The sequence below is a fragment of the Spea bombifrons genome, chromosome 5 (assembly GCF_027358695.1).
Source record: "Spea bombifrons isolate aSpeBom1 chromosome 5, aSpeBom1.2.pri, whole genome shotgun sequence".
NCBI classification, from domain to species: Eukaryota; Metazoa; Chordata; class Amphibia; order Anura; family Pelobatidae; genus Spea; species Spea bombifrons.
In genome coordinates this window covers 109515386-109541999 of record NC_071091.1, presented here as the reverse complement: position 1 = coordinate 109541999, position 26614 = coordinate 109515386, and the positions used below count along the sequence as shown (strand labels likewise).

Sequence of the window (26614 nt, the reverse complement as noted above, 5' to 3'; positions counted from 1 at the left end):
GTGGAAGAGGCGTCACCTCGGCAACCGTGGCCTAGTGAGGCGCTATAGCAACGGCGCGAGAGCTGAGAGGGGAGAACACGGCCTGTCAGTGGCTGCCTCGGTGTAACTGCCCCGGTCTACTCACCCCTGCTTTGGTGTAACTGCCCCGGTCTACCTACCCCCAGCCTCGGAGCAACAGCCCCCAGAGCCCTCCTGCCCCGGTGTGAAAGCCCCTGTGGCCCGCGCCATGTTTAAGAACACGTTCCAGTCCGGCTTCCTGTCCATCCTGTACAGCATCGGCAGCAAACCCCTGCAGATCTGGGACAAGAAGGTGAGGTCCGGGGTGTGTGTACTGTGCAGTGTGTACTGTGTACTGTGCAGTGTGTACTGTGTACTGGTATACAGTGTGCGTGTAGTGTATATACAGTGTGCGTGTAGTGTATATACAGTGTGCGTGTAGTGTATATACAGTGTGCGTGTAGTGTATATACAGTGTGCGTGTTTGGGTATATACAGTGTGTGTGTGTGGGTATATATAGTGCGTGGGTATATACAGTGTGTGTGGGTATGGCGCGTGGGTATATACAGTGCGCGTGGGTATATATAGTGCGTGGGTATATACAGTGCGCGTGGGTACGGCGCGTGGGTATATACAGTGCACGTGGGTATATACAGTGTGTGCGTGGGTATATACAGTGTGTGTGGGTATGGCGCGTGGGTATATACAGCGTGTGTGTGTATGTACAGTTTGTGTGTGTATATACAGCGTGTGTGGGTATGGCATGTGTGTGTATATACAGTGCGCGTGGGTATATACAGAGTATGTTGATATGGCATGCTTCTATATACAGTGTGTGTAGGTATGGCGTGTAAATACAGTGTGTGTGTGTGGGTATATATAGTGCGTGGGTATATACAGTGTGTGTGTTTGGGTATATACAGTGTGTGTGTGTGGGTATATATAGTGCGTGGGTATATACAGTGTGTGTGGGTATGACGCGTGGGTATATACAGTGTGTGTGTGTGGGTATATATAGTGCGTGGGTATATACAGTGCACGTGGGTATATACAGTGTGTGTGGGTATGGCGCGTGGGTATATACAGCGTGTGTGTGTATGTACAGTGTGTGTGTATATATACAGCGCGCGTGGGTATATAGTGTGTGTGTGTGTGTGTGTGTGTGTGTGTGTGTGTGTGTGTGTGTGTGTGTGTGTGTGTGTGTGTGTGTGTGTGTGTGTGTGTGTGTGTGTGTATATACAGTGCGCGTGGGTACGGCGCGTGGGTATATACAGTGTGTGTGGGTATGGCGCGTGGGTATATACAGCGTGTGTGTATGTACAGTGTGTGTGTGTATATACAGCGTGTGTGGGTATATACAGTGTATGTTGATATGGCATGCTTCTATATACAGTGTGTGTAGGTATGGCGTGTATATACAGTGTGTGTGTGTGTGTGTGTGTGGGTATGGCGTGTGTATATACAGTATGTGTAGGTATAGCGTGTGTATACAGTATGTGTGTGTATATAGAGTATATATATATAATATGTTTATGGTGTCTATAGTGTTTAAACATTGCATGCATAGTGGTTTTGTATTGTGTGTATAATATGTATGTACTGTGTATAGTTTGTGTAACATGTGTGTAGCGTGTATAGTATGTATGTAGCGTGTGTAGGGTGTATACTTCTTGGACCCCAGCTGGAATCTAAATATTGAGTTCTGGGGCAGTTGCGTCTCTTCACCCAGGTGTTAGAGATCTGCCCCTGGGGCTGGGGTATTGTCTCTTGTGGGGGCCCCCTTGTGACTGTCGGGGGGCGGCCCTTGTGACTGTCCCGTGTTGAGGGGGCCCCCCTTGTGACTGTCGCGTGTCGGGGGGGCCCCCCTTGTGACTGTCGCGTGTCGGGGGCCCCCGTGTGACTGTTCCGTGTCTTTCTGTGCAGGTGAGAAACGGACACATAAAGAGGATAACAGATAATGACATCCAGTCGCTGGTGCTGGAGGTGGAAGGAACCAACGTCAGGTGAGTCTCCCCTATACCGCGGACTTCGTGACCCCCCACCCGCCTGGGGCCGGCCGCCGGTCAGACCGCGTAACAAGGCGCTGGGCTCTCTCCCCGTGATCCGGCACTGGAAGGGTATGGAAGGGTTAATGACACGCGTACCCCCCACCAGACTATAATGCCCTCCGTGCTATGCCGGCACCCAGAACATGTAATAATGTGTGCGTGTTATACCCAAACACGCCAGGCCCTGACCTGTAACGTACCGGATCCCCGGACAGCTTTTCAGCCTACGTGGCCTTTTAACCCGTTCAGCACTAGGCTCCTGCCCTTCAAGGGAGCAGATCCCTGGGGTCTTCTTGGTGAACTTCTCCAGTGAGGATCACAGGGGGCAGCTTGGTGGGGTATCGGCTGGGGTTATCGGGTGGGGTTATCGGCTGGGGTACGGGGCCCGGCACATTCCAGAACATTACTAAGCACTGTATCAGCAGCTTAATAGAGTCTGACACGGTCCAGGTGCATGTATCTGTCCCATCAGGAGATGTAGTTGGGGGTATGTGTCAGTCGGGGGTATATTATAACCCCTGTATCCTGGGTATGTGGTAGTCGGGGGGTGGTATGTGGCAGTCGGGGGGGGTATGTGGTAGTCGGGGGGTGGTATGTGGTAGTCGGGGGGGGTATGTGGCAGTCGGGGGGGGGTATGTGGCAGTCGGGGGGGGGTATGTGGCAGTCGGGGGGGGGGTATGTGGTAGTCGGGGGTATATTATAACCCCTGTATCCTGGGTATGTGGTAGTCGGGGGGTGGTATGTGGTAGTCGGGGAGGGGGTATGTGGCAGTCGGGGGGGGGTACGTGGCAGTCGGGGGGTATATGGTGACGCGGTTTCTCCGTTTTTCAGCACCACGTACATAACTTGCCCGGCGGATCCGAAGAAGACTCTGGGGATTAAGCTGCCTTTCCTGGTCATGATTATCAAGAATCTCAAGAAATATTTTACCTTTGAAGTGCAGGTGAGAGAAATCCCCCCCCCCCCCCTGCTCTGCCACCCCGGGGGAGGTGGGGGAAATGGCGCAGAATATAATAATAGTGATAGCCGCCAGCCGCCGCCGGTCCCCAGCAGCCAATCAGAGGTTTGTGTCTCACGACTTATTTATAAAGAGTTCTCCTTCTACAAAGTTTGAAAACTCTTCTCATCACCATAGCAACCGGCAGAATGTCCCTACTATTCTTTTAGTTGCTATGGTGATACGACTGCTGGTTAAACCTGCAGAAGAATCGCTCGTCGTAATTAACCCCGTGTGTTTTCAGTCAGTGAGGCTGGCATGCCGGGGCCGCAGGGTGTCTTTGCTTATCGCTAAACCGGGCAGCAGCCTGCTCGTTGCTGTCGGCAGTGGGGGTAAGAGGGGGTAGTTCAGTTACCCCGGGAACGTGTAATAAAAGGTTTTTTTATTTCCCGCGTGTCCGTCCAGGTTCTGGATGATAAGAACGTGCGCAGGAGGTTCCGAGCCAGTAATTACCAGAGCACCACGCGGGTGAAGCCGTTCATCTGCACCATGCCCATGCGCCTCGACGACGGCTGGAACCAGATCCAGTTCAACCTCTCAGACTTCACCCGCAGAGCCTACGGAACCAACTACATCGAGACCCTGCGTGTACAGGTGAGAATCACGCGTGTGCTGGCCCTCCACGGCTCCCACGGCCGTCGGTGCAGGATTCCGGCCCCCGGGGGTGGAAGGGCACTAGGCGGAGGGACCGGAGGCGCGGTGTGTATTTGAGGATTTGTTGCCCCGACACTCACATTATTAGAGCAGTCTTCTGGCCCAGCCTGGACTGGTGGGGACCGTGGCTGCCGGCCGGCGGCCGAGGGCTTCGTGTTAGGATCCCTGTGGTGCCCGGAACCGACTTGTGGCCGTTTGCTGCACTTCACGGGCTGTCCTCGGCATCGTGGCGCTGGTTTTGTATCCTGGGCTGCTGCCTCTGCAGGGGTACCCCGCACGCGCTCTACTACTCTGGCAATTTCCCATAGTCTCCCAATCAGAATAATCGATGTCTCTGCGTTGGCCCAAGAGGAGACGGCGTCTTCAGTGGAAGTAAAAGCCTTTTACGGAGCGACATAGAAGATGTCTCCGGTCCGGGACCTCCGAGGTCTCTCCCGCCGGTTGCGCAGGAGCCCAGGGGGCTGTATGGATTATAACCGCATTCCATGCACTTCTCGGCAGCTCGGTATATGCGGATGGCGTACGTTGCACAAAGGGCCTCAGCACCCCATTTAGTCCTTTGGCGGCTCTTCCCGCGCCGTCCTCTAACATCTCAGCTGGTCGGCGGCTTTGGTTAACCCTCCCCGTCTGTCTCGTGCAGCACAACACTTATTACTGCCCCAGAAAATGCCCCGACAACCGCTTCTGTAAGGGGTTAAACATAAGACCGGCTCCTGTCACGTGTTGTTTGCAGGTCTCCGGCCCCCGTCCGCTCCCGGTGCATGCGCAGCCGCAGACGTTCGCGTGCTCCGGGGGGCGTTTCTCTCGGGGGTCTCACAGCTGCTCTTTCCTTTTGGTTCTAGATTCACGCGAACTGTCGGATCCGGAGGGTTTATTTCTCGGACCGCCTGTACTCGGAGGACGAGCTCCCGGCGGAGTTTAAACTGTATCTCCCGGTGCAGAACAAGGCGAAGGTGAGCGGGGGTCTCCGGGGGTCCGGCGGGGGGGTGTGTGAATGTTTTGTTTTCTTTTCTCACGCCCCCGTTTGTGTCTTGCAGCAGTGACTCGCCGTCCAGCCAGGGATACCCGCCGTCCAGCCAGGGATACCCGCCGGTCCTGGGACAGAGAGCCGCTGCCTCCGCTTCTAAATTATTCCGCGCCCTCCCCGCAGTCTGTCAGACCCGCCGCCGTTTTTATAATAAACGTCCCTCCTCCGGCGTCTCGTCTTCTCGCCTTCCTCAGGACCCGGGCCGCGCTCGCTCTGTGCGCCTTCGTCGGGGTGGAATAAGCACCGGATCGGGTTGGGTCTCCTCTGTGTTCTGTGGCTCCCGTACGCAGGATCTCGGGGGCCGATATAAAAAGCCTCCCGCGGGATTCGGGGGGGGGGGGAGATGTAACGGTGGTTATTTTGAGCTTTGCCGCCCCGTCTCTGCCCCTTTTATAAACTCACCCCGTCCTGACAGCTGCGGTTTGGGGTTTCGGCTTCACCCAGCGAACACCCGGTCAGTGCTTATACTGCAGGTATATATGTGTATATATATAATGTGTGTGTGATATATATATATATATATATGTATGTGTGTGTGTGATATATATACCGTATTGGCTCGAATATAGGCTGCACTTTTCCCCCCCACTTTAAGTCTTTAAATTGGGGGTGCGGCCTATATTCGGGGTCTAGCGGCAGGCAGCGGGGTTAGGATACAGATCCCCCACAGCGGTGCATCCTGCTCTCCGATACGCTCAGACAGCCTCCCCTGCCAGCACTTTCCACAGGGGGGGGTGCCGGCACGGGGTGGGGGGGGGTGCCGGCACGGGGTGGGGGGGGTGCCGGCACGGGGTGGGGGGGGGTGCCGGCACGGGAGGTTGTCTGAGCGTAACTGCATGTCCCGGGCGTCGGGCGCTAGACCCCGAATATAGGCCGCACCCCTGCTTTAAAGACTTAAAATGGGGTGTGCGGCCTATATTCGAGCCAATACGGTATATCTCTCATGTGATAACGCTGAAGAAATGATCTCTGCTACAATGTAACGCAGCGAGTGTACAGCCTGTATAACAGAGTAACTTTACTGCCCCCTCAATATACCCCGACGCACAGCCATTAACCCCTCAATATACCCCAACGCACAGTCATTAACCCCTCAATATAACCCAACGCACAGCCATTACCCCCTCAAATATAACTCAACACAGCCATTACCCCCTCAAATATAACCCAACGCAGCCATTAACCCCTCAATATACCCCAACACACAGCTATTAACCCCTCAAATATAACTCAACACAGCCATTAACCCCTCAAATATACCCCAACACACGGCCATTAACCCCTCAAATATGGCCTTTTGCCTCTCTGTATAACAGCTGCTGCTTATCCCTTTGCTGTTCCCCGGCCAGCTGCCTCATTAACCCCTCGATGTGTTTAATTCTTCTGTATTTGTTCCCCGGGGGTCCTGCTTATCCCAATCACTGCTCCCGTTCCCCCCGCGGGGTCCCCAAGGCTCCAGGGACCCCCTTAACCAGCTCCTAAAATTCCATGTTTATGGTCTCTGCTCCCCCAAATACCCCCATCCTGGGATATAAAAGCTCCATATAGTTCCCCCCACCCTGGGTCCTTTCTTGTTGCCGTCAGCACTACTTGCAACATGAAGCCGTCATTGAAACAGTCGGATCGTCGCTCTCTTTCACTGAACTACTTGCCCCCGTACTCTAATCACCCGAGGGGTAATTAAATCTCCCACCATCAAAACACGTTTTTCCTCCAATGTATGATGAAAGCCGATCTGCCCCTCGATAATATTAACGGGGGGGGGGGTCATTTCATACAACCAGCGACTCTGCAAGTTTTTGGGGTACGACGGTGAGCGAACCCCATTCTCCGAGCCGGGGGAGGTGAGACGGCCGAGAGCTCCTTTTCATCATAAATCAGTTCATTTTCACATCCCGGTCTCTGCCCTCCCCCCCGCTCTACACCTGAATCAAATCATCGTCGGGGAAAATGCATGCGCACAGGGGGGAAACCGATCGATAATAAACGGGGGTCTGGGAGAGGCGCTTTCTTACACAACAACGGAAACAAACAGCTTTAATCACAGTATTCGGGACAGAGACCCCTCTCATCGTACCGAGACGTCCCCCCCCGAACTGAGAGACATCTTCCCCACACTCAGAAACATGGACGCTCCACACCAGGGGGGGGGGGTGATTATAAAAATGTCAACAAGAAGAGGGACGGCAGCAGCGGACGGACCGTATAAATTACCCGGACGGGACCGGACTGCCCCACGTGGGGTAGATGGAGGGACAAAAGGCGGCTAAAGATCGGCAGACAGATAACAAACCGGTCCGATCTCGGCCCCCGGCCCTGAGTAGTGTCTCAGAGAGGCGGGGATACGATGAGGGGTGAAAGCGGAGAGAGGACGATACTCGTTCCGGGCAGTCCGTACGTCCTGAGAAGGCACTCGGGTGAGTGTGGCACCGGCTTCGATTTGTACAGCCGGCAGCGGAGGGTGGAGAGCCGGCGGTTTAATCGTCCATCAGGTCCCGGGGGGGGGGGGGGTTAGACTCCGTGGAGGGGGGGTCATGCCCCCGTTCCGTGGTTCAGAATGTAGTAATCGTGAACATACATGAGAACCGCCACCGGCTGCCCGATGATCAGGGAAATCCACACCGCCGCGTTCCCGTAATTACCTCTCATGAACCGCCCCACAAACCAGGCCAAGGGGATCTGCGGAGGAAACAGGAGGGACTTTAAGACGCACGTCGGGCCTGTCGTCATTCATGCAAATCAGCGGAGGTTTTAATTAGTCGGGAGTTAGAAACAAAGTGCCTTCCTCTGCCAGCTGCCTCCAGCGCCATGCTTCACGCAGTCAAACATTCATGTTCCAGGCTACTTCTCGTATGTGCCCACAGACACGCGAATACGGCCTGGGAGAAGAAGAGACAGCCGGCGCCGGGCAAAGAAGGGACTGAAGAGTCCTCGTGTAACCCCAGATCCCCATTCCAGGCAGCAAACGGCTCCAAGAAGCATTACTCAGAAGTTCCACCAAAACTCCGGGATCCGCGTAAAACTCACACGGAAGAGGAGCCTCTGCGGGGACGAGCAGGACACGCGCAGGACACGCTTACCTGAGACATCATGCCCATGAACGCCCAGAGCCGGAACATCTTCAGGGGGACGCTCACCAGGTACTGGAAGAGAAACACAGACTCCATGTCCACGCGGCCAAACGCTCACACCACAGGGAGCCCCTGCCCTCCCCGCCAGCGGATTCGCTCTACCCTTCCTTCTCTTACCCCCCCGAGACGCGAGACCACACTGACCTCATGGAAGAAAGCCGAGGCGAAGAACACGGCGGTCTGCGCCCCCCACTTGGACATTCCACGTCTCAGCATCGGTTTGTAGAAGTGCCTTAGAGAAAAGAATCAGCGGATCATACGATGCCCCCCCCATCACACCCCAGAATCCATCGCCCCCTTCTGGGAAAGAACTAACCCAATATACCCCCCCCCCGGGGCAACATGCAGCTGCCCCCCCTCATCACACCCCAGAATCCATTGCCGCCCTTCTGGGAAAGAACTAACCCAATATACCCCCCCACGGGGCAACATGCAGCTGCCCCCCCTCATCACACCCCAGAATCCATCGCCGCCCTTCTGGCAATGCAATGAACTAACCCAATATACCCCCCCCGGGGCAACCTGCAGCTGCCCCCCGCCCCCCGCAGACACACGTCATACCTCAGGCACCATTTGTGGACGGGGATGTTCCAGTTCTGCCAGAAATAGGTAACTGTCTCTGAGTTCCTGAAAGAGTCCGACAGTGAGAGCGGTACCCGATATCCAGAACCCCCCGATCTGGGAGAGCGTTACCCGATATCCAGAACCCCCCGATCTGAGAGAGCGTTACCCGATATCCAGAACCCCCCGATCTGAGAGAGCGGTACCCGATATCCAGAACCCCCCGATCTGGGAGAGCGTTACCCGATATCCAGAACCCCACGATCTGGGAGAGCGTTACCCGATATCCAGAACCCCCCCGATCTGCGAGAGCGGTACCCGATATCCAGAACCCCCCGATCTGGGAGAGCGTTACCCGATATCCAGAACCCCCCGATCGGGGAGAGCGTTACCCGATATCCAGAACCCCCCGATCGGGGAGAGCGTTACCCGATATCCAGAACCCCCCGATCGGGAAGAGCGTTACCCGATATCCACAACCCCCCGATCTGGGAGAGCGTTACCCGATATCCAGAACCCCCCCGATCGGGGAGAGCGTTACCCGATATCCAGAACCCCCCGATCTGCGAGAGCGTTACCCGATATCCAGAACCCCCCGATCTGGGAGTGCGTTACCCGATATCCAGAACCCCCTCGATCTGCGAGAGCGGTACCCGATATCCAGAACACCCCCGATCTGGGAAAGCGTTACCCGATATCCAGAACCCCCCCGATCTGCGAGAGCGTTACCCGATATCCAGAACCCCCCGATCTGGGAGAGCGTTACCCGATATCCAGAACCCCCCGATCTGCCGGCGCCTGGAACGGAGCAGGGGGGCCCCTCAGAACTTTCACCGGGGTGAGATACGCCGAGACCAGTAACCCCCCCACTTACCACCAGTCCCGGTAAAACTCGCGGTCTCCGAAGCGCATGAGCTCGGCCACGAAGTTCATGGACGAGTGGAAGAACCAGTAGAAGAAGATGAGCCAGATGAGGTGGTTCGGAACCTGCGGGTTACAGAAAGTATCCGGGATTAGCCGCCCCCATTCCACGGACCGACCGGGGACCCCGAAACAGCACGGGTCAGGCAAACGAACACAAAACGGTAAATTATGGGTGAAAAATAACAAAATCGCAGAGCACACATTAAAGCCGTTTCATACGCTATACAGAATACGTTATACAGAATCAAAAGGGTTAAAACGACTTTAAACTCCCGCTTTTGTTTTTTGTTGGGATTACTCGTAAGATCGGGTCGGGGCAGAGTCTCCGGGGGCCGAGGCAGAGTCTCCGGGGGCCGGGATGCGCAGAGTCTCCGGGCCGCGAACCGTCCGGCCCCAGCGTCACCTCTCCGGACATGGTCACGTCTCCACGCCGCTCACCGCAGAGCTGCAGCTTCTCCACGTTCTCCTGCTTTATGTGGGTCTGCAGGTCGGAAGGCTCTCCTTCCAAGCCGTTATGGAGAGCGGGGAGAGCTTCTGCCAGCGCCTCTTGCAAAACCTCCTCAGTTTCTGGGAGGAAGTTGGTTTTTGGGGCGTGAAGAACTCTTCCTCCGCACCTCCTTCCCCAGCTCCTCCAAACTCCCTCACCGGGATGGAGAGCTTCTTCTCCCTCTGCTCCAGCAGCTCCCTCTGAAGCTCCGCCTCCCGCCTTTCTCTTCCTCCATGTAATCCCAGACTCGATGGGGTTGATATCGGGGCTCTGTGGGGGCCAAACTATCACTTCCAGGACTCCCCGTTCTTGTTTATGCTGAAGTTTTCCCACGTCAGAGGTTTTGCTTTTTGGCCCCAAGTCTTCCCGACCAGTAGACGGGTGCACCAGAGCCCCGCGCTTTTCTGCCGCCGCAAAGGGAAGCGACGTCTCTCCCCGCTGGGTCCATCACACTGAACATCGCCCGCTTCTTTCTGCTTCTTCAGACGTTCTGTCCGAGTTCTTTTGGAGACTCATCTGCCGGGAAGCCGCTGCCGGGGAGGGAGCCCGGAAGGGTGTAGCTACCCTGTGTGTTGTTGCTGTGCTCGGTCTCGGGATTTGACGTCTGGCCTCTCACCGTGTTAGTGAGTTTGGACGTTTCCTCACCCGGCATTATTCCTCAGGCTTAAATTTTGTTAAATGATAAAATTAAATTATGAACATGTCTTACTTTACACGTACCCCTCCCCCGCCTCTCACCCGCCCCTCCTCCGCCTCTCACCCGCCCCTCCTCCGCCAGCCACCTCAACGGGGAACTTACTGCTAGTTTAAGGAGACGCTCGATGATTCTGGAGTAATCCATGTCCTAAAGAGAAGGAAAAAAATAAATAATCTACACAAAACCTGCCGCAGACACGGGGAACTGCCCCGCAGACACGCCCCAGTCACGGGGAACTGCCCCGCAGACACGCCCCAGTCACGGGGGAACTGCCCCACAGACACGCCCCAGTCACGGGGGAACTGCCCCACAGACACGCCCCAGTCACGGGGGAACTGCCCCACAGACACGCCCCAGTCACAGGGGAACTGCCCCACAGACACGCCCCAGTCACGGGGGAACTGCCCCACAGACACGCCCCAGTCACGGGGGAACTGCCCCACAGACAGAAGGCACCGAATACAATCTGCCCCAGAAATACCCAGGGCTGTGCGCTCCGCTATCTCCCGTGTGTTAGTATAACTCCCACTGTACCGTGCTACAGAATCTGTTGGCGCTATACAAATAACAGTGACTGAATCACAGACCTAGGGACAGTCTCGGCCTCACGTGTACCCAACACGCGTGTTACACACTCACCCGGAACGGCTTCATGGAGTTCTGTATGGCCGGCACCATCCACTGAAACAAAAAGACAACGCGGTGAGGATCTGCTCATACTGCCACTCAATGCCAAAGCGCTCAAACACGGACAGCCAATCACGCGACCCCACAAACCGCGTGACAGCCGCAGAATGACCGGAGCGGGACTCGGCGTCCGTGTAACACGAACTCACCTGCTGGATGAGGCCGACGAGGAGCTGCATTAAAAAAAACTGCAAGAAAAAGGCAAAATGACTCGTTACCCCCCACAGAGGAGAGAATCGACCGCAGGAACCGCGACATGCGTGTAACAGGCATGTAACAGACGTGTGAGGCCCCTGCCCTCCCATCCTCACCATCTCAAAGAGACGCCGCAGGAGGAACCTCTTCCGGATCCGAGGAGAGCGCGGGAAATTGAGCTCATAGCAGAGCGTGGGGGCAAACACGAAATAATACATATCTGCGGGCGAGAGAGCAGGGGGGTAATAACCGACTCCGGCAAACACCCGCCACCCCCGGGAATCCGGGTCACCGGCCACCTACCTCTGTGCGACAGATTCCCCGGGTACGAAACCTCCCTCCTCCCCACGTCTCCATTAGAACTCTTCATCGCCGGAGCTGGGACAGACGTACGGACACGTGAGGAGCAGCCAAAACATATAGCACCCCCCCGATGGACGGCAGCCCCCCCTCCGGAACGGAATGGCCTTTATCTATACATTGTGCTGCCCAAAACTCCCGCAAACGTAGAGCCGAGGAGAGCCCCCTCTGCTGGGGGTCCGCAGCGCTGTACAACGTGTGTTATTATAATGGATTTATATATCGCCGTCATACTCCGCAGCGCTGTACAATGTGTTGTTATTATTATTTATATATCGCTGTCATACTCCGCAGCGCTGTACAATGTGTTATTATTATTTATATATCGCCGTCATACTCCGCAGCGCTGTACAATGTGTGTTATTATTATTATTTATATATCGCCGTCATACTCCGCAGCGCTGTACAATGTGTTATTGTTATTTATATATCGCCGTCATACTCCGCAGCGCTGTACAATGTGTGTTATTATTATTTATATATCGCCGTCATACTCCGCAGCGCTGTACAATGTGTGTTATTATTATTTATATATCGCCGTCATACTCCGCAGCGCTGTACAATGTGTGTTATTATTATTTATATATCGCCGTCATACTCCGCAGCGCTGTACAATGTGTGTTATTATTATTTATATATCGCCGTCATACTCCGCAGCGCTGTACAATGTGTGTTATTATTATTTATATATCGCCGTCATACTCCGCAGCGCTGTACAATGTGTTATTATTATTATTTATATATCGCCGTCATACTCCGCAGCGCTGTACAATGTGTGTTATTATTATTTATATATCGCCGTCATACTCCGCAGCGCTGTACAATGTGTTATTATTATTATTTATATATCGCCGTCATACTCCGCAGCGCTGTACAATGTGTGTTATTATTATTTATATATCGCCGTCATACTCCGCAGCGCTGTACAATGTGTGTTATTATTATTTATATATCGCCGTCATACTCCGCAGCGCTGTACAATGTGTTATTATTATTTATATATCACCGTCATACTCCGCAGCGCTGTACAATGTGTGTTATTATTATTATTTATATATCGCCGTCATACTCCGCAGCGCTGTACAATGTGTGTTATTATTATTTATATATCGCCGTCATACTCCGCAGTGCTGTACAATGTGTGTTATTATTATTATTTATATATCGCCGTCATACTCCGCAGCGCTGTACAATGTGTGTTATTATTATTATTTATATATCGCCGTCATACTCCGCAGCGCTGTACAATGTGTGTTATTATTATTTATATATCGCCGTCATACTCCGCAGCGCTGTACAATGTGTGTTATTATTATTTATATATCGCCGTCATACTCCGCAGCGCTGTACAATGTGTGTTATTATTATTTATATATCGCCGTCATACTCCGCAGCGCTGTACAATGTGTGTTATTATTATTTATATATCGCCGTCATACTCCGCAGCGCTGTACAATGTGTGTTATTATTATTTATATATCGCCGTCATACTCCGCAGCGCTGTACAATGTGTTATTATTATTTATATATCGCCGTCATACTCCGCAGCGCTGTACAATGTGTTATTATTATTTATATATCGCCGTCATACTCCGCAGCGCTGTACAATGTGTTATTATTATTATTTATATATCACCGTCATACTCCGCAGCGCTGTACAATGTGTGTTATTATTACTTATATATCGCCGTCATACTCCGCAGCGCTGTACAATGTGTGTTATTATTATTATTTATATATCGCCGTCATACTCCGCAGCGCTGTACAATGTGTTATTATTATTTATATATCGCCGTCATACTCCGCAGCGCTGTACAATGTGTGTTATTATTATTTATATATCGCCGTCATACTCCGCAGCGCTGTACAATGTGTGTTATTATTTATATATCGCCGTCATACTCCACAGCGCTGTACAATGTGTTATTATTTATATATCGCCGTCATACTCCGCAGCGCTGTACAATGTGTGTTATTATTATTATTTATATATCGCCGTCATACTCCGCAGCGCTGTACAATGTGTGTTATTATTATTTATATATCGCCATCATACTCCGCAGCGCTGTACAATGTGTGTTATTATTATTTATATATCGCCGTCATACTCCGCAGCGCTGTACAATGTGTGTTATTATTATTATTTATATATCGCCGTCATACTCCGCAGCGCTGTACAATGTGTGTTATTATTATTTATATATCGCCATCATACTCCGCAGCGCTGTACAATGTGTGTTATTATTTATATATCGCCGCCATACTCCGCAGCGCTGTACAACGTGTGTTATTATTATTTATATATCGCCGTCATACTCCGCAGCGCTGTACAATGTGTTATTATTATTATTTATATATCGCCGCCATACTCCGCAGCGCTGTACAATGTGTGTTATTATTATTTATATATCGCCGTCATACTCCGCAGCGCTGTACAATGTGTGTTATTATTATTATTTATATATCGCCGTCATACTCCGCAGCGCTGTACAATGTGTGTTATTATTATTTATATATCGCCGTCATACTCCGCAGCGCTGTACAATGTGTTATTATTATTTATATATCGCCGTCATACTCCGCAGCGCTGTACAATGTGTGTTATTATTATTATTTATATATCGCCGTCATACTCCGCAGCACTGTACAATGTGTTATTATTATTATTTATATATCACCGTCATACTCCGCAGTGCTGTACAATGTGTGTTATTATTATTTATATATCGCCGTCATACTCCGCAGCGCTGTACAATCTGTGTTATTATTATTTATATATCGCCGTCATACTCCGCAGCGCTGTACAATGTGTGTTATTATTATTATTTATATATCACCGTCATACTCCGCAGCGCTGTACAATGTGTATTATTATTATTTATATATCGCCGTCATACTCCGCAGCGCTGTACAATCTGTGTTATTATTATTTATATATCGCCGTCATACTCCGCAGCGCTGTACAATGTGTGTTATTATTATTTATATATCGCCGTCATGCTCCGCAGCGCTGTACAATGTGTTATTATTATTATTTATATATCGCCATCATACTCCGCAGCGCTGTACAATGTGTGTTATTATTATTTATATATCGCCGTCATACTCCGCAGCGCTGTACAATGTGTGTTATTATTTATATATCACCGTCATACTCCGCAGCGCTGTACAATGTGTGTTATTATTATTTATATATCGCCGTCATACTCCGCAGCGCTGTACAATGTGTGTTATTATTTATATATCACCGTCATACTCCGCAGCGCTGTACAATGTGTGTTATTATTATTTATATATCGCCGTCATACTCCGCAGCGCTGTACAATGTGTGTTATTATTATTATTTATATATCGCCATCATACTCCGCAGCGCTGTACAATGTGTTATTATTATTATTTATATATCGCCGTCATACTCCGCAGCGCTGTACAATGTGTGTTATTATTATTATTTATATATCGCCGTCATACTCCGCAGCGCTGTACAATGTGTGTTATTATTATTATTTATATATCGCCGTCATACTCCGCAGCGCTGTACAATGTGTGTTATTATTATTTATATATCGCCGTCATACTCCGCAGCGCTGTACAATGTGTGTTATTATTATTTATATATCGCCGTCATACTCCGCAGCGCTGTACAATGTGTGTTATTATTATTTATATATCGCCGTCATACTCCGCAGCGCTGTACAATGTGTGTTATTATTATTTATATATCGCCGTCATACTCCGCAGCACTGTACAATGTGTTATTATTATTATTTATATATCACCGTCATACTCCGCAGCGCTGTACAATGTGTTATTATTATTATTTATATATCGCCATCATACTCCGCAGCGCTGTACAATGTGTTATTATTATTATTTATATATCGCCGTCATACTCCGCAGCGATGTACAATGTGTGTTATTATTATTATTTATATATCACCGTCATACTCCGCAGCGCTGTACAATGTGTTATTATTATTATTTATATATCGCTGTCATACTCCGCAGTGCTGTACAATGTGTTATTATTATTATTTATATATCGCCGTCATACTCCGCAGCGATGTACAATGTGTGTTATTATTATTATTTATATATCACCGTCATACTCCGCAGCGCTGTACAATGTGTTATTATTATTATTTATATATCGCTGTCATACTCCGCAGTGCTGTACAATGTGTTATTATTATTATTTATATATCACCGTCATACTCCGCAGCGCTGTACAATGTGTGTTATTATTATTATTTATATATCGCCGTCATACTCCGCAGCGCTGTACAATGTGTTATTATTATTATTTATATATCGCCGTCATACTCCGCAGCGCTGTACAATGTGTGTTATTATTATTTATATATCGCCGTCATACTCCGCAGCGCTGTACAATGTGTTATTATTATTATTTATATATCGCCGTCATACTCCGCAGCGCTGTACAATGTGTTATTATTATTATTTATATATCGCCGTCATACTCCGCAGCGCTGTACAATGTGTGTTATTATTATTTATATATCGCCGTCATACTCCGCAGCGCTGTACAATGTGTGTTATTATTATTATTTATATATCGCCGTCATACTCCGCAGCGCTGTACAATGTGTGTTATTATTATTATTTATATATCGCCGTCATACTCCGCAGCGCTGTACAATGTGTGTTATTATTATTTATATATCGCCGTCATACTCCGCAGCGCTGTACAATGTGTGTTATTATTATTATTTATATATCGCCGTCATACTCCGCAGCGCTGTACAATGTGTTATTATTATTATTTATATATCACCGTCATACTCCGCAGCGCTGTACAATGTGTGTTATTATTATTTATATATCGCCATCATACTCCGCAGCGCTGTACAATGTGTGTTATTATTTATATATCACCGTCATACTCCGCAGCGCTGTACAATGTGTGTTATTATTATTTATATATCGCCGTCATACTCCGCAGCGCTGTACAATGTGTGTTATTATTATTATTTATATATCGCCGTCATACTCCGCAGCGCTGTACAATGTGTGTTATTATTTATATATCACCGTCATACTCCACAGCGCTGTACAATGTGTGTTATTATTATTATTTATATATCGCCGTCATACTCCGCAGCGCTGTACAATGTGTTATTATTTATATATCGCCGTCATACTCCGCAGCGCTGTACAATGTGTGTTATTATTATTTATATATCGCCGTCATACTCCGCAGCGCTGTACAATGTGTTATTATTATTATTTATATATCGCCGTCATACTCCGCAGCGCTGTACAATGTGTGTTATTATTATTTATATATCGCCGTCATACTCCGCAGCGCTGTACAATGTGTTATTATTATTATTTATATATCGCCGTCATACTCCGCAGCGCTGTACAATGTGTGTTATTATTATTTATATATCGCTGTCATACTCCGCAGCGCTGTACAATGTGTGTTATTATTATTTATATATCGCCGTCATACTCCGCAGCGCTGTACAATGTGTGTTATTATTTATATATCGCCGTCATACTCCGCAGTGCTGTACAATGTGTGTTATTATTATTTATATATCGCCGTCATACTCCGCAGCGCTGTACAATGTGTGTTATTATTATTATTTATATATCGCCGTCATACTCCGCAGCGCTGTACAATGTGTGTTATTATTATTTATATATCGCCGTCATACTCCGCAGCGCAGTACAATGTGTGTTATTATTTATATATCGCCGTCATACTCCGCAGCGCTGTACAATGTGTGTTATTATTATTATTTATATATCGCCATCATACTCCGCAGCGCTGTACAATGTGTGTTATTATTATTTATATATCGCCGTCATACTCCGCAGCGCTGTACAATGTGTGTTATTATTTATATATCGCCGTCATACTCCGCAGCGCTGTACAATGTGTGTTATTATTATTTATATATCGCCGTCATACTCCGCAGCGCTGTACAATGTGTGTTATTATTATTTATATATCGCCGTCATACTCCGCAGCGCTGTACAATGTGTGTTATTATTATTATTTATATATCGCCGTCATACTCCGCAGCGCTGTACAATGTGTGTTATTATTATTTATATATCGCCGTCATACTCCGCAGCGCTGTACAATGTGTGTTATTATTATTTATATATCGCCGTCATACTCCGCAGCGCTGTACAATGTGTGTTATTATTATTTATATATCGCCGTCATATTCCGCAGCGCTGTACAATGTGTGTTATTATTATTTATATATCGCCGTCATACTCCGCAGCGCTGTACAATGTGTGTTATTTATATATCGCCGTCATACTCCGCAGCGCTGTACAATGTGTTATTATTATTTATATATCGCCGTCATATTCCGCAGCGCTGTACAATGTGTGTTATTATTATTTATATATCGCCGTCATACTCAGCAGCGCTGTACAATGTGTGTTATTATTATTTATATATCGCTGTCATACTCCGCAGCGCTGTACAATGTGTGTTATTATTATTTATATATCGCCGTCATACTCCGCAGCGCTGTACAATGTGTTATTATTATTATTTATATATCGCCGTCATACTCCGCAGCGCTGTACAATGTGTGTTATTATTATTTATATATCGCCGTCATACTCCGCAGCGCTGTACAATGTGTTATTATTATTATTTATATATCGCCGTCATACTCCGCAGCGCTGTACAATGTGTTATTATTATTTATATATCACCGTCATACTCCGCAGCGCTGTACAATGTGTGTTATTATTATTTATATATCGCCGTCATACTCCGCAGCGCTGTACAATGTGTGTTATTATTATTTATATATCGCTGTCATACTCCGCAGCGCTGTACAATGTGTGTTATTATTATTTATATATCGCCGTCATACTCCGCAGCGCTGTACAATGTGTGTTATTATTATTTATATATCGCCGTCATACTCCGCAGTGCTGTACAATGTGTGTTATTATTATTTATATATCGCCGTCATACTCCGCAGCGCTGTACAATGTGTGTTATTATTATTATTTATATATCGCCGTCATACTCCGCAGCGCTGTACAATGTGTGTTATTATTATTTATATATCGCCGTCATACTCCGCAGCGCTGTACAATGTGTGTTATTATTTATATATCGCCGTCATACTCCGCAGCGCTGTACAATGTGTGTTATTATTATTTATATATCGCCGTCATACTCCGCAGCGCTGTACAATGTGTGTTATTATTATTTATATATCGCCGTCATACTCCGCAGCGCTGTACAATGTGTGTTATTATTATTATTTATATATCGCCGTCATACTCCGCAGCGCTGTACAATGTGTGTTATTATTATTTATATATCGCCGTCATACTCCGCAGCGCTGTACAATGTGTGTTATTATTTATATATCGCCGTCATATTCCGCAGCGCTGTACAATGTGTGTTATTATTATTTATATATCGCCGTCATACTCCGCAGCGCTGTACAATGTGTGTTATTTATATATCGCCGTCATACTCCGCAGCGCTGTACAATGTGTTATTATTATTTATATATCGCCGTCATATTCCGCAGCGCTGTACAATGTGTGTTATTATTATTTATATATCGCCGTCATACTCAGCAGCGCTGTACAATGTGTGTTATTATTATTTATATATCGCTGTCATACTCCGCAGCGCTGTACAATGTGTGTTATTATTATTTATATATCGCCGTCATACTCCGCAGCGCTGTACAATGTGTGTTATTATTATTTATATATCGCCGTCATACTCCGCAGCGCTGTACAATGTGTGTTATTATTATTATTTATATATCACCGTCATACTCCGCAGCGCTGTACAATGTGTGTTATTATTATTTATATATCACCGTCATACTCCGCAGCGCTGTACAATGTGTGTTATTATTATTTATATATCGCCGTCATACTCCGCAGCGCTGTACAATGTGTGTTATTATTATTTATATATCGCTGTCATACTCCGCAGCGCTGTACAATGTGTGTTATTATTATTATTTATATATCGCCGTCATACTCCGCAGCGCTGTACAATGTGTTATTATTATTTATATATCGCCGTCATACTCCGCAGCGCTGTACAATGTGTGTTATTATTATTTATATATCGCCGTCATATTCCGCAGCGCTGTACAATGTGTGTTATTATTATTATTTATATATCGCCGTCATACTCCGCAGCGCTGTACAATGTGTGTTATTATTTATATATCGCCGTCATACTCCGCAGCGCTGTACAATGTGTGTTATTATTATTATTTATATATCACCGTCATACTCCGCAGCGCTGTACAATGTGTTATTATTTATATATCGCCGTCATACTCCGCAGCGCTGTACAATGTGTGTTATTATTATTTATATATCGCCGTCATACTCCGCAGCGCTGTACAATGTGTTATTATTATTATTTATATATCGCCGTCATACTCCGCAGCGCTGTACAATGTGTGTTATTATTATTTATATATCGCCGTCATACTCCGCAGCGCTGTATAATGTGTGTTATTATTTATATATCGCCGTCATACTCCGCAGCGCTGTACAATGTGTGTTATTATTATTATTTATATATCGCCGTCATACTCCGCAGCGCTGTACAATGTGTGTTATTATTATTTATATATCGCCGTCATATTCCGCAGCGCTGTACAATGTGTGTTATTATTATTTATATATCGCCGTCATATTCCGCAGCGCTGTACAATGTGTGTTATTATTATTATTATATCGCCGTCATACTCCGCAGCGCTGTACAATGTGTGTTATTATTATTTATATATCGCCGTCATACTCCGCAGCGCTGTACAATGTGTGTTATTATTATTTATATATCGCCGTCATACTCCGCAGCGCTGTACAATGTGTGTTATTATTATTATTTATATATCACCGTCATACTCCGCAGCGCTGTACAATGTGTGTTATTATTATTATTTATATATCGCCGTCATACTCCGCAGCGCTGTACAATGTGTGTTATTATTATTTATATATCGCCGTCATACTCCGCAGCGCTGTACAATGTGTGTTATTATTATTTATATATCGCCGTCATACTCCGCAGCGCTGTACAATGTGTTATTATTTATATATCGCCGTCATACTCCGCAGCGCTGTACAATGTGTGTTATTATTATTTATATATCGCCGTCATACTCCGCAGCGCTGTACAATGTGTGTTATTATTATTATTTATATATCGCCGTCATGCTCCGCAGCGCTGTACAATGTGTTATTATTATTATTTATATATCGCCGTCATACTCCGCAGCGCTGTACGTGTTATTATTATTTATATATCGCCGTCATACTCCGCAGCGCTGTACAATGTGTTATTATTATTTATATATCGCCGTCATACTCCGCAGCGCTGTACAATGTGTGTTATTATTATTTATATATCGCCGTCATACTCCGCAGCGCTGTACAATGTGTTATTATTATTTATATATCGCCATCATATTCTGCAGCGCTGTACAATGTGTGTTATTATTATTTATATATCGCCGTCATACTCCGCAGCACTGTACAATGTGTGTTATTATTATTTATATATCGCCGTCATACTCCGCAGCGCTGTACAATGTGTGTTATTATTATATATATATCGCCGTCATACTCCGCAGCGCTGTACAATGTGTGTTATTATTATTATTTATATATCGCCGTCATACTCCGCAGCGCTGTACAATGTGTGTTATTATTATTATTTATATATCGCCGTCATACTCCGCAGCGCTGTACAATGTGTGTTATTATTATTATTTATATATCGCCGTCATACTCCGCAGCGCTGTACAATGTGTGTTATTATTATTATTTATATATCGCCGTCATACTCCGCAGCGCTGTACAATGTGTGTTATTATTTAATAGCTCCTCGGCAGGGGTGTCGGATATTTTATTTCCCACTCACCGGACAGGGAGCGCTCCAGACTCCGGCTCCGCTTCGCCCGCCGCTCTCGGCACCACTGATTCACCTCCTTATAGGAATACAGCTTGAGGAACAGGATGGTGTAAATACTCAGAGCGAAGACGGCCCCCACTGCAAGAGATCAGACCCCGCAAGTACATCAGAGACAGCACGGGACACAGAGACTGCCCCTCCCACCGCGGGGCGGGACAGGAGCGAGCAATGGGACACAGTCAGCCCCTCCCACTGCGGGGCAACAGGAGCGAGCGATGGGACACGGAGCCAGCCCCTCCCACCTCTAGGCGACAGACAGGAGCGAGCGATGAGACACTGAGCCTGCCCCTCCCACCGCGGGGCGACAGACAGAAGGGAATTATGGGACGCAGAGTCTGCCCCTCCCACTGCGGGGCAACACAGACAGAAGGGGTCTGTTATGGGGTCTTTAATGAAATGAGCTGCACGCAGTTCCGGTAACAGTCCGCCCGGGGCCGCCTGCGCAGCATCCGCTGCCGTTACCTGGAGTGATGGACGGCACGGTGAATACCACCAGCACAGGGCAGCAGAGGATGGCGAGGAGGAGGAGGCTGTGCAGCAGGAAGCCCAGGCGCTCGGACAGACGACCCTGACAAGAGACAGATAAAGAGAGGACTCAGGAGACCTCGTCACTGGCCAGCAGCACGGCTCACCCGCGGAATCTCTTCCCCCGTCACCCGGGCTGGGCGGCAGATCCACATCGGGGGACATCAGCCGGGCGAGGTTATTACCCCACGAGACGCTCCGCTTCTGTCTGCTCATCCAATTAAATATCGAGACTTAATGTGCTTTTAACCCTAAATGACCCCAAATAAACCCCTGCCGCCTCTGCACCGGGGCAAATAACCCGGGAGAATTCTCACCGTTTCAATAAACAAAACTTTATTAGAAAACAGACAAAAGTCAAAATTTTTAAACTTTTCCGCACTTCCCGTTTATGAAAGATATGGGATCGGGAAGATACAGGATTTATTCTACGGGCGCCCGTCTGTTCCGGTGACGTCGCCCCCCGCCACGCCAGAGGTTGTGTCGTTGGGGTAGAAGGGGAGCACAGGTAGGGTTGGCACGCGGCCGTTATACTCACCAACGCCAGATGCCTTTCCACGTGCAAAGCCCCCAAAATGAACACGTTGGACGCTGAGAAGAACAAACGAGTGCATGTCACCGGCACCTAACGGTTAGCCACCTGCTGGGGGAGGGGGCACGGGGGGCCCGGCGCCAGCATATTAAGGGACTAGGGGGGCCCGGCGCCAGCCTATTAAGGGACTGGGGGGGGGCCCGTCGCCAGCCTATTAAGGGACTGGGGGGGGGCGCGGCGCCAGCGTATTAAGGGACTGGGGGGGGCACGGCCCAAGCGTATTAAGGGACTGGGGGGGGGCCCGGCGCCAGCGTATTAAGGGACTGGGGGGGGGCCCGGCGCCAGCGTATTAAGGGACTGGGGGGGGGCCCGGCGCCAGCGTATTAAGGGACTGGGGGGGGACCCGGCGCCAGCGTATTAAGGGACTGGGGGGGACCCGGCGCCAGCATATTAAGGGACTGTGGGGGGGGGGCGGCGCCAGCGTATTTAGGGACTGGGGGGGGACGGCGCCAGCGTATTAAGGGACTGGGGGGGCCCGGCGCCAGTGTATTAAGGGATTGGGGGGGAGCCCGGCGCCAGCGTATTAAGGGATGGGGGGGCGGCGCCAGCGTATTAAGGGATGGGGGGGCGGCGCCAGTGTATTAAGAGAGTGGGGGGGCAGCGCCAGCGTATTAAGGGACTGGGGGGGGTGGCGCCAGCGTATTAAGGGACGGGGGGGGCCCGGCGCCAGTGTATTAAGGGAGTGGGGGGGGGCGGCGCCAGCGTATTAAGGGACTGGGGGGGTGGCGCCAGCGTATTAAGGGACGGGGGGGGCCCGGCGCCAGTGTATTAAGGGAGTGGGGGGGGCGGCGCCAGCGTATTAAGGGACGGGGGGGGGGCGGCGCCAGTGTATTAAGGGAGTGGGGGGGGCGGCGCCAGCGTATTAAGGGAGTGGGGGGGCCTGTGTAATGACCCCCACTAAGAGTCATAAGGGAAGGTTTTCGGAACTTACCCAGAACCAGGCAGAGAGACGGCCAGCTATAGGGGTCCTTCAGGAATAAAGAGACGACTTGGATGGGATCCACTAATATCCCGTATCTACAGAGACAGGAGACGCAGCGCACGCCCGGCGGGCGACAAACCGTTAATACCCTCGTTAAACACACCACCCTTTTACCCCCCGGGAGGTCATACGGTTACACGCAGTCCGGCCACGAGAACCCGCGGAGCGCGACGGGGACTCTCAGACCGCCACGTGCTGATCTGTGGACCCCACGCCGCCCACCCGCTTGACGGAGAAGCTGCGCATGTTACACGAAACATCCTCACCACGGTCCCCGGTCTATAAACGGCAACATCCCGGCAAGTTACAGATATCGCCCGGCCCGTGGTTACATCAGGGTCCCGGCTTTACACGCGTGTGACGTGTTGGGGGGGGTGTTACTTACTTGATAAGGTTCTCCAGGAAGAGCCGACAATTACTGAGAACCTGGAGACGAAGAAACACGGAATTACACACCATGGACACGCCAAACACGCAAATGACTTACAGGGGGGGGCAAAAAACACTGAACACCCCCCCGGACGCAGGAACACACAGATTTCACATGTCCAGCGGGGGCATCTTGCGCAACTCTGAAAGACATAACGCGTGACGCCATCGTCTCCACGAGCTGACGGGAGGGATAAAGGCCACGTTTATGGCGCGTCGTAAAGCCGGATATCACGCCGCCCCCTGCGGGGTCAGAACACGGGGCGACGGAATCGGGGAGGAAATACTGCAGCGCAAACTCTTTCTTAAGGTTACTAAATAAACCCGGCGGGCGACTTGAGGAACCTCCCAAACACGGGAACGGCCCCCGACAGCACGTAACCCCATGAGATACGGACGCGGCCCACCGCTGCGGGACACGGCAGACCTCGGGACCCCCGCGGCGGGGCACTTACCAACATCACCACGCACCAGTTCAGGATCCCGCGGTAGTTACTGTAACCGCTGGCAGAGCTGAGCAGAGACTCCTGGAGCTTGTGGCAGCTGCAAGCAAACAGAGAGAGGGGAAACGGGTGAGACGGGCGAGGGGCATCGGGGTAACCTTACATACGTGTCACATGACACGCCGGCCCCGGGGCGCGAATCATATTCCCGAAGCACTTATCGGTCAGGAGTGTAGCGAAGTCACCGCGCCTGCCGAACCGGTCCCCCCCCCCCACACCAAACCGGTCCCTCTACCCCCCCTCCCCCAGAACCAGTCCATTTGCACCAGGTGTGTCAGGCAGGAACACCCCCCCACACAGAGACCAAGCCCCCCACAGACCCCCCCACGGGCAGACGGGCGAGCCCCGGGTTCCCTGCGCATGTTCCCCGCTCTGTGATGATTTTATGAGACACGCCTTGGGTATACACAGCACTGGGGCCGGGGCAGGTGCACGGCCGGGGGGTAAATACCAGGGTGCACACGCTAAACACGGGGGGCATTAGTATTATTATTCCTTGTTTTATATAGCGCTGCGGGGTATGTACTATCTACACAGGGCGGGGGCATGGGGGTATGTACTATCTACACGGGGGGGGCATGGGGGTATGTACTATCTACACAGGGCAGGGGGCATGTACTATCTACACAGGGCGGGGGGCATGGGGGTATGTACTAAATACACAGGGCGGGGGGGCACGGGGGTGTGTACTATCTACACGGGGGGGGCATGGGGGTATGTACTATCTACACAGGGGGGGGGCATGGGGGTATGTACTATCTACACAGGGGGGGCATGGGGGTATGTACTACCTACACGGGGGGGGCATGGGGGTATGTACTACCTACACGGGGGGGGCATGGGGGTATGTACTATCTACACGGGGGGGGCATGGGGAAGTATGACGCAGCCCCTCCCCTGGGGTATCTAGGGGCAGTTACCTTATGTCGGGCTCCCCCCGTGGTATCTCGGGCTCCTCTGCCACCTGGTTCACACTCTGCACACGCTGGGCAGGCCGCTTCCTCCGGATCACCGCTTGACCCGAATCCGCCATCTCCCTGACACCTAAGCCCGCTCGGGTAACTCTGTCTGAGAGGACTTTGCTTGCCGCGGACCCCTGCCAGAGCAACAAAGGCATCATCCAATCACAAGCAAAGATACCATCCATAATCCGCCCGCCAACCAATCAGAAGTCAGTAGGAAGTAGAAACCCCGCCCATCCTAGATCCGGCCAATACAACTTCTACTCAAATTTCAGTGAATCACGCCCCTGTCATTTGGAAGGGCAACCCTTCCTAGCTTCCCGCTTTCCTTTTTCGGACATAATTTAGTGTCCGTGTGACCAAATTCCACCAATCAGCGCTAAGAGTAGCATGCTGGGAAATGTAGTCCAGAACGGGCTTGTAGGCGGCCGCGGCAATAGATTCAGTACCTCGCCCTCTCGCAGCACCCTCACACAAGTGTAATAATAGGGGAGGGGCCTAAAAAGTGCCCCTTTCCTCATCTGATGCCCCTCTTATCTAGGAGCTCAGAGTGTGTGTTGGGTATAAGAGTATCACAGGGTCCTACACTCATGACATGTAACCTGTAACCTGTAACATATAACATATAACATATCACATGTGACATGGACCCAGGCCTGATATTTCCCAGTGTAACTTGACATAGGCTTGAGCTGGAGCGGCTCTGGCTGTCTCTCAGCCAAAACTACATTACCCACAATCCACCCAATCTGAGGCGTCAGCCACTCGCAACCGATTGACGCATGCACGCCTTATGACCCTGAATCATGCGATTCCTATTGGCTTATTTGCTCGAGGGATCTGAGTGCTGACTGGATAAGCGGAAAGAAGAGGATGGGAACGGTTGGC

General features: G+C 49.8%; 2 protein-coding genes across 2 annotated transcripts; one reads left to right on the top strand and one right to left on the bottom strand.

Annotated features, from left to right (window-relative positions):
- Positions 1–4894, top strand: CFAP20 (cilia and flagella associated protein 20). Its single transcript, XM_053467556.1, has 6 exons — positions 1–315; positions 1927–2001; positions 2878–2989; positions 3449–3637; positions 4540–4650; positions 4735–4894. Exons 1-6 carry the CDS (start codon positions 227–229, stop codon positions 4738–4740), a joined length of 582 nt encoding a protein of 193 aa, XP_053323531.1. The 5' UTR covers positions 1–226; the 3' UTR covers positions 4741–4894.
- A 1850-nt stretch (positions 4895–6744) lies between these two features.
- DGAT1 (diacylglycerol O-acyltransferase 1) lies at positions 6745–25875 on the bottom strand. The gene is made up of 17 exons (XM_053467543.1): positions 25685–25875; positions 24717–24804; positions 24218–24258; positions 23782–23867; positions 22797–22849; positions 22196–22301; positions 21683–21811; positions 11710–11784; positions 11523–11626; positions 11361–11399; positions 11164–11205; positions 10627–10671; positions 9291–9403; positions 8417–8482; positions 8000–8087; positions 7805–7867; positions 6745–7403 (listed from the first exon to the last, which is right to left on the bottom strand). Exons 1-17 carry the CDS (start codon positions 25795–25797, stop codon positions 7257–7259), a joined length of 1398 nt encoding a protein of 465 aa, XP_053323518.1. The 5' UTR covers positions 25798–25875; the 3' UTR covers positions 6745–7256.
- Between the last annotated feature and the right edge of the window lie 739 nt (positions 25876–26614).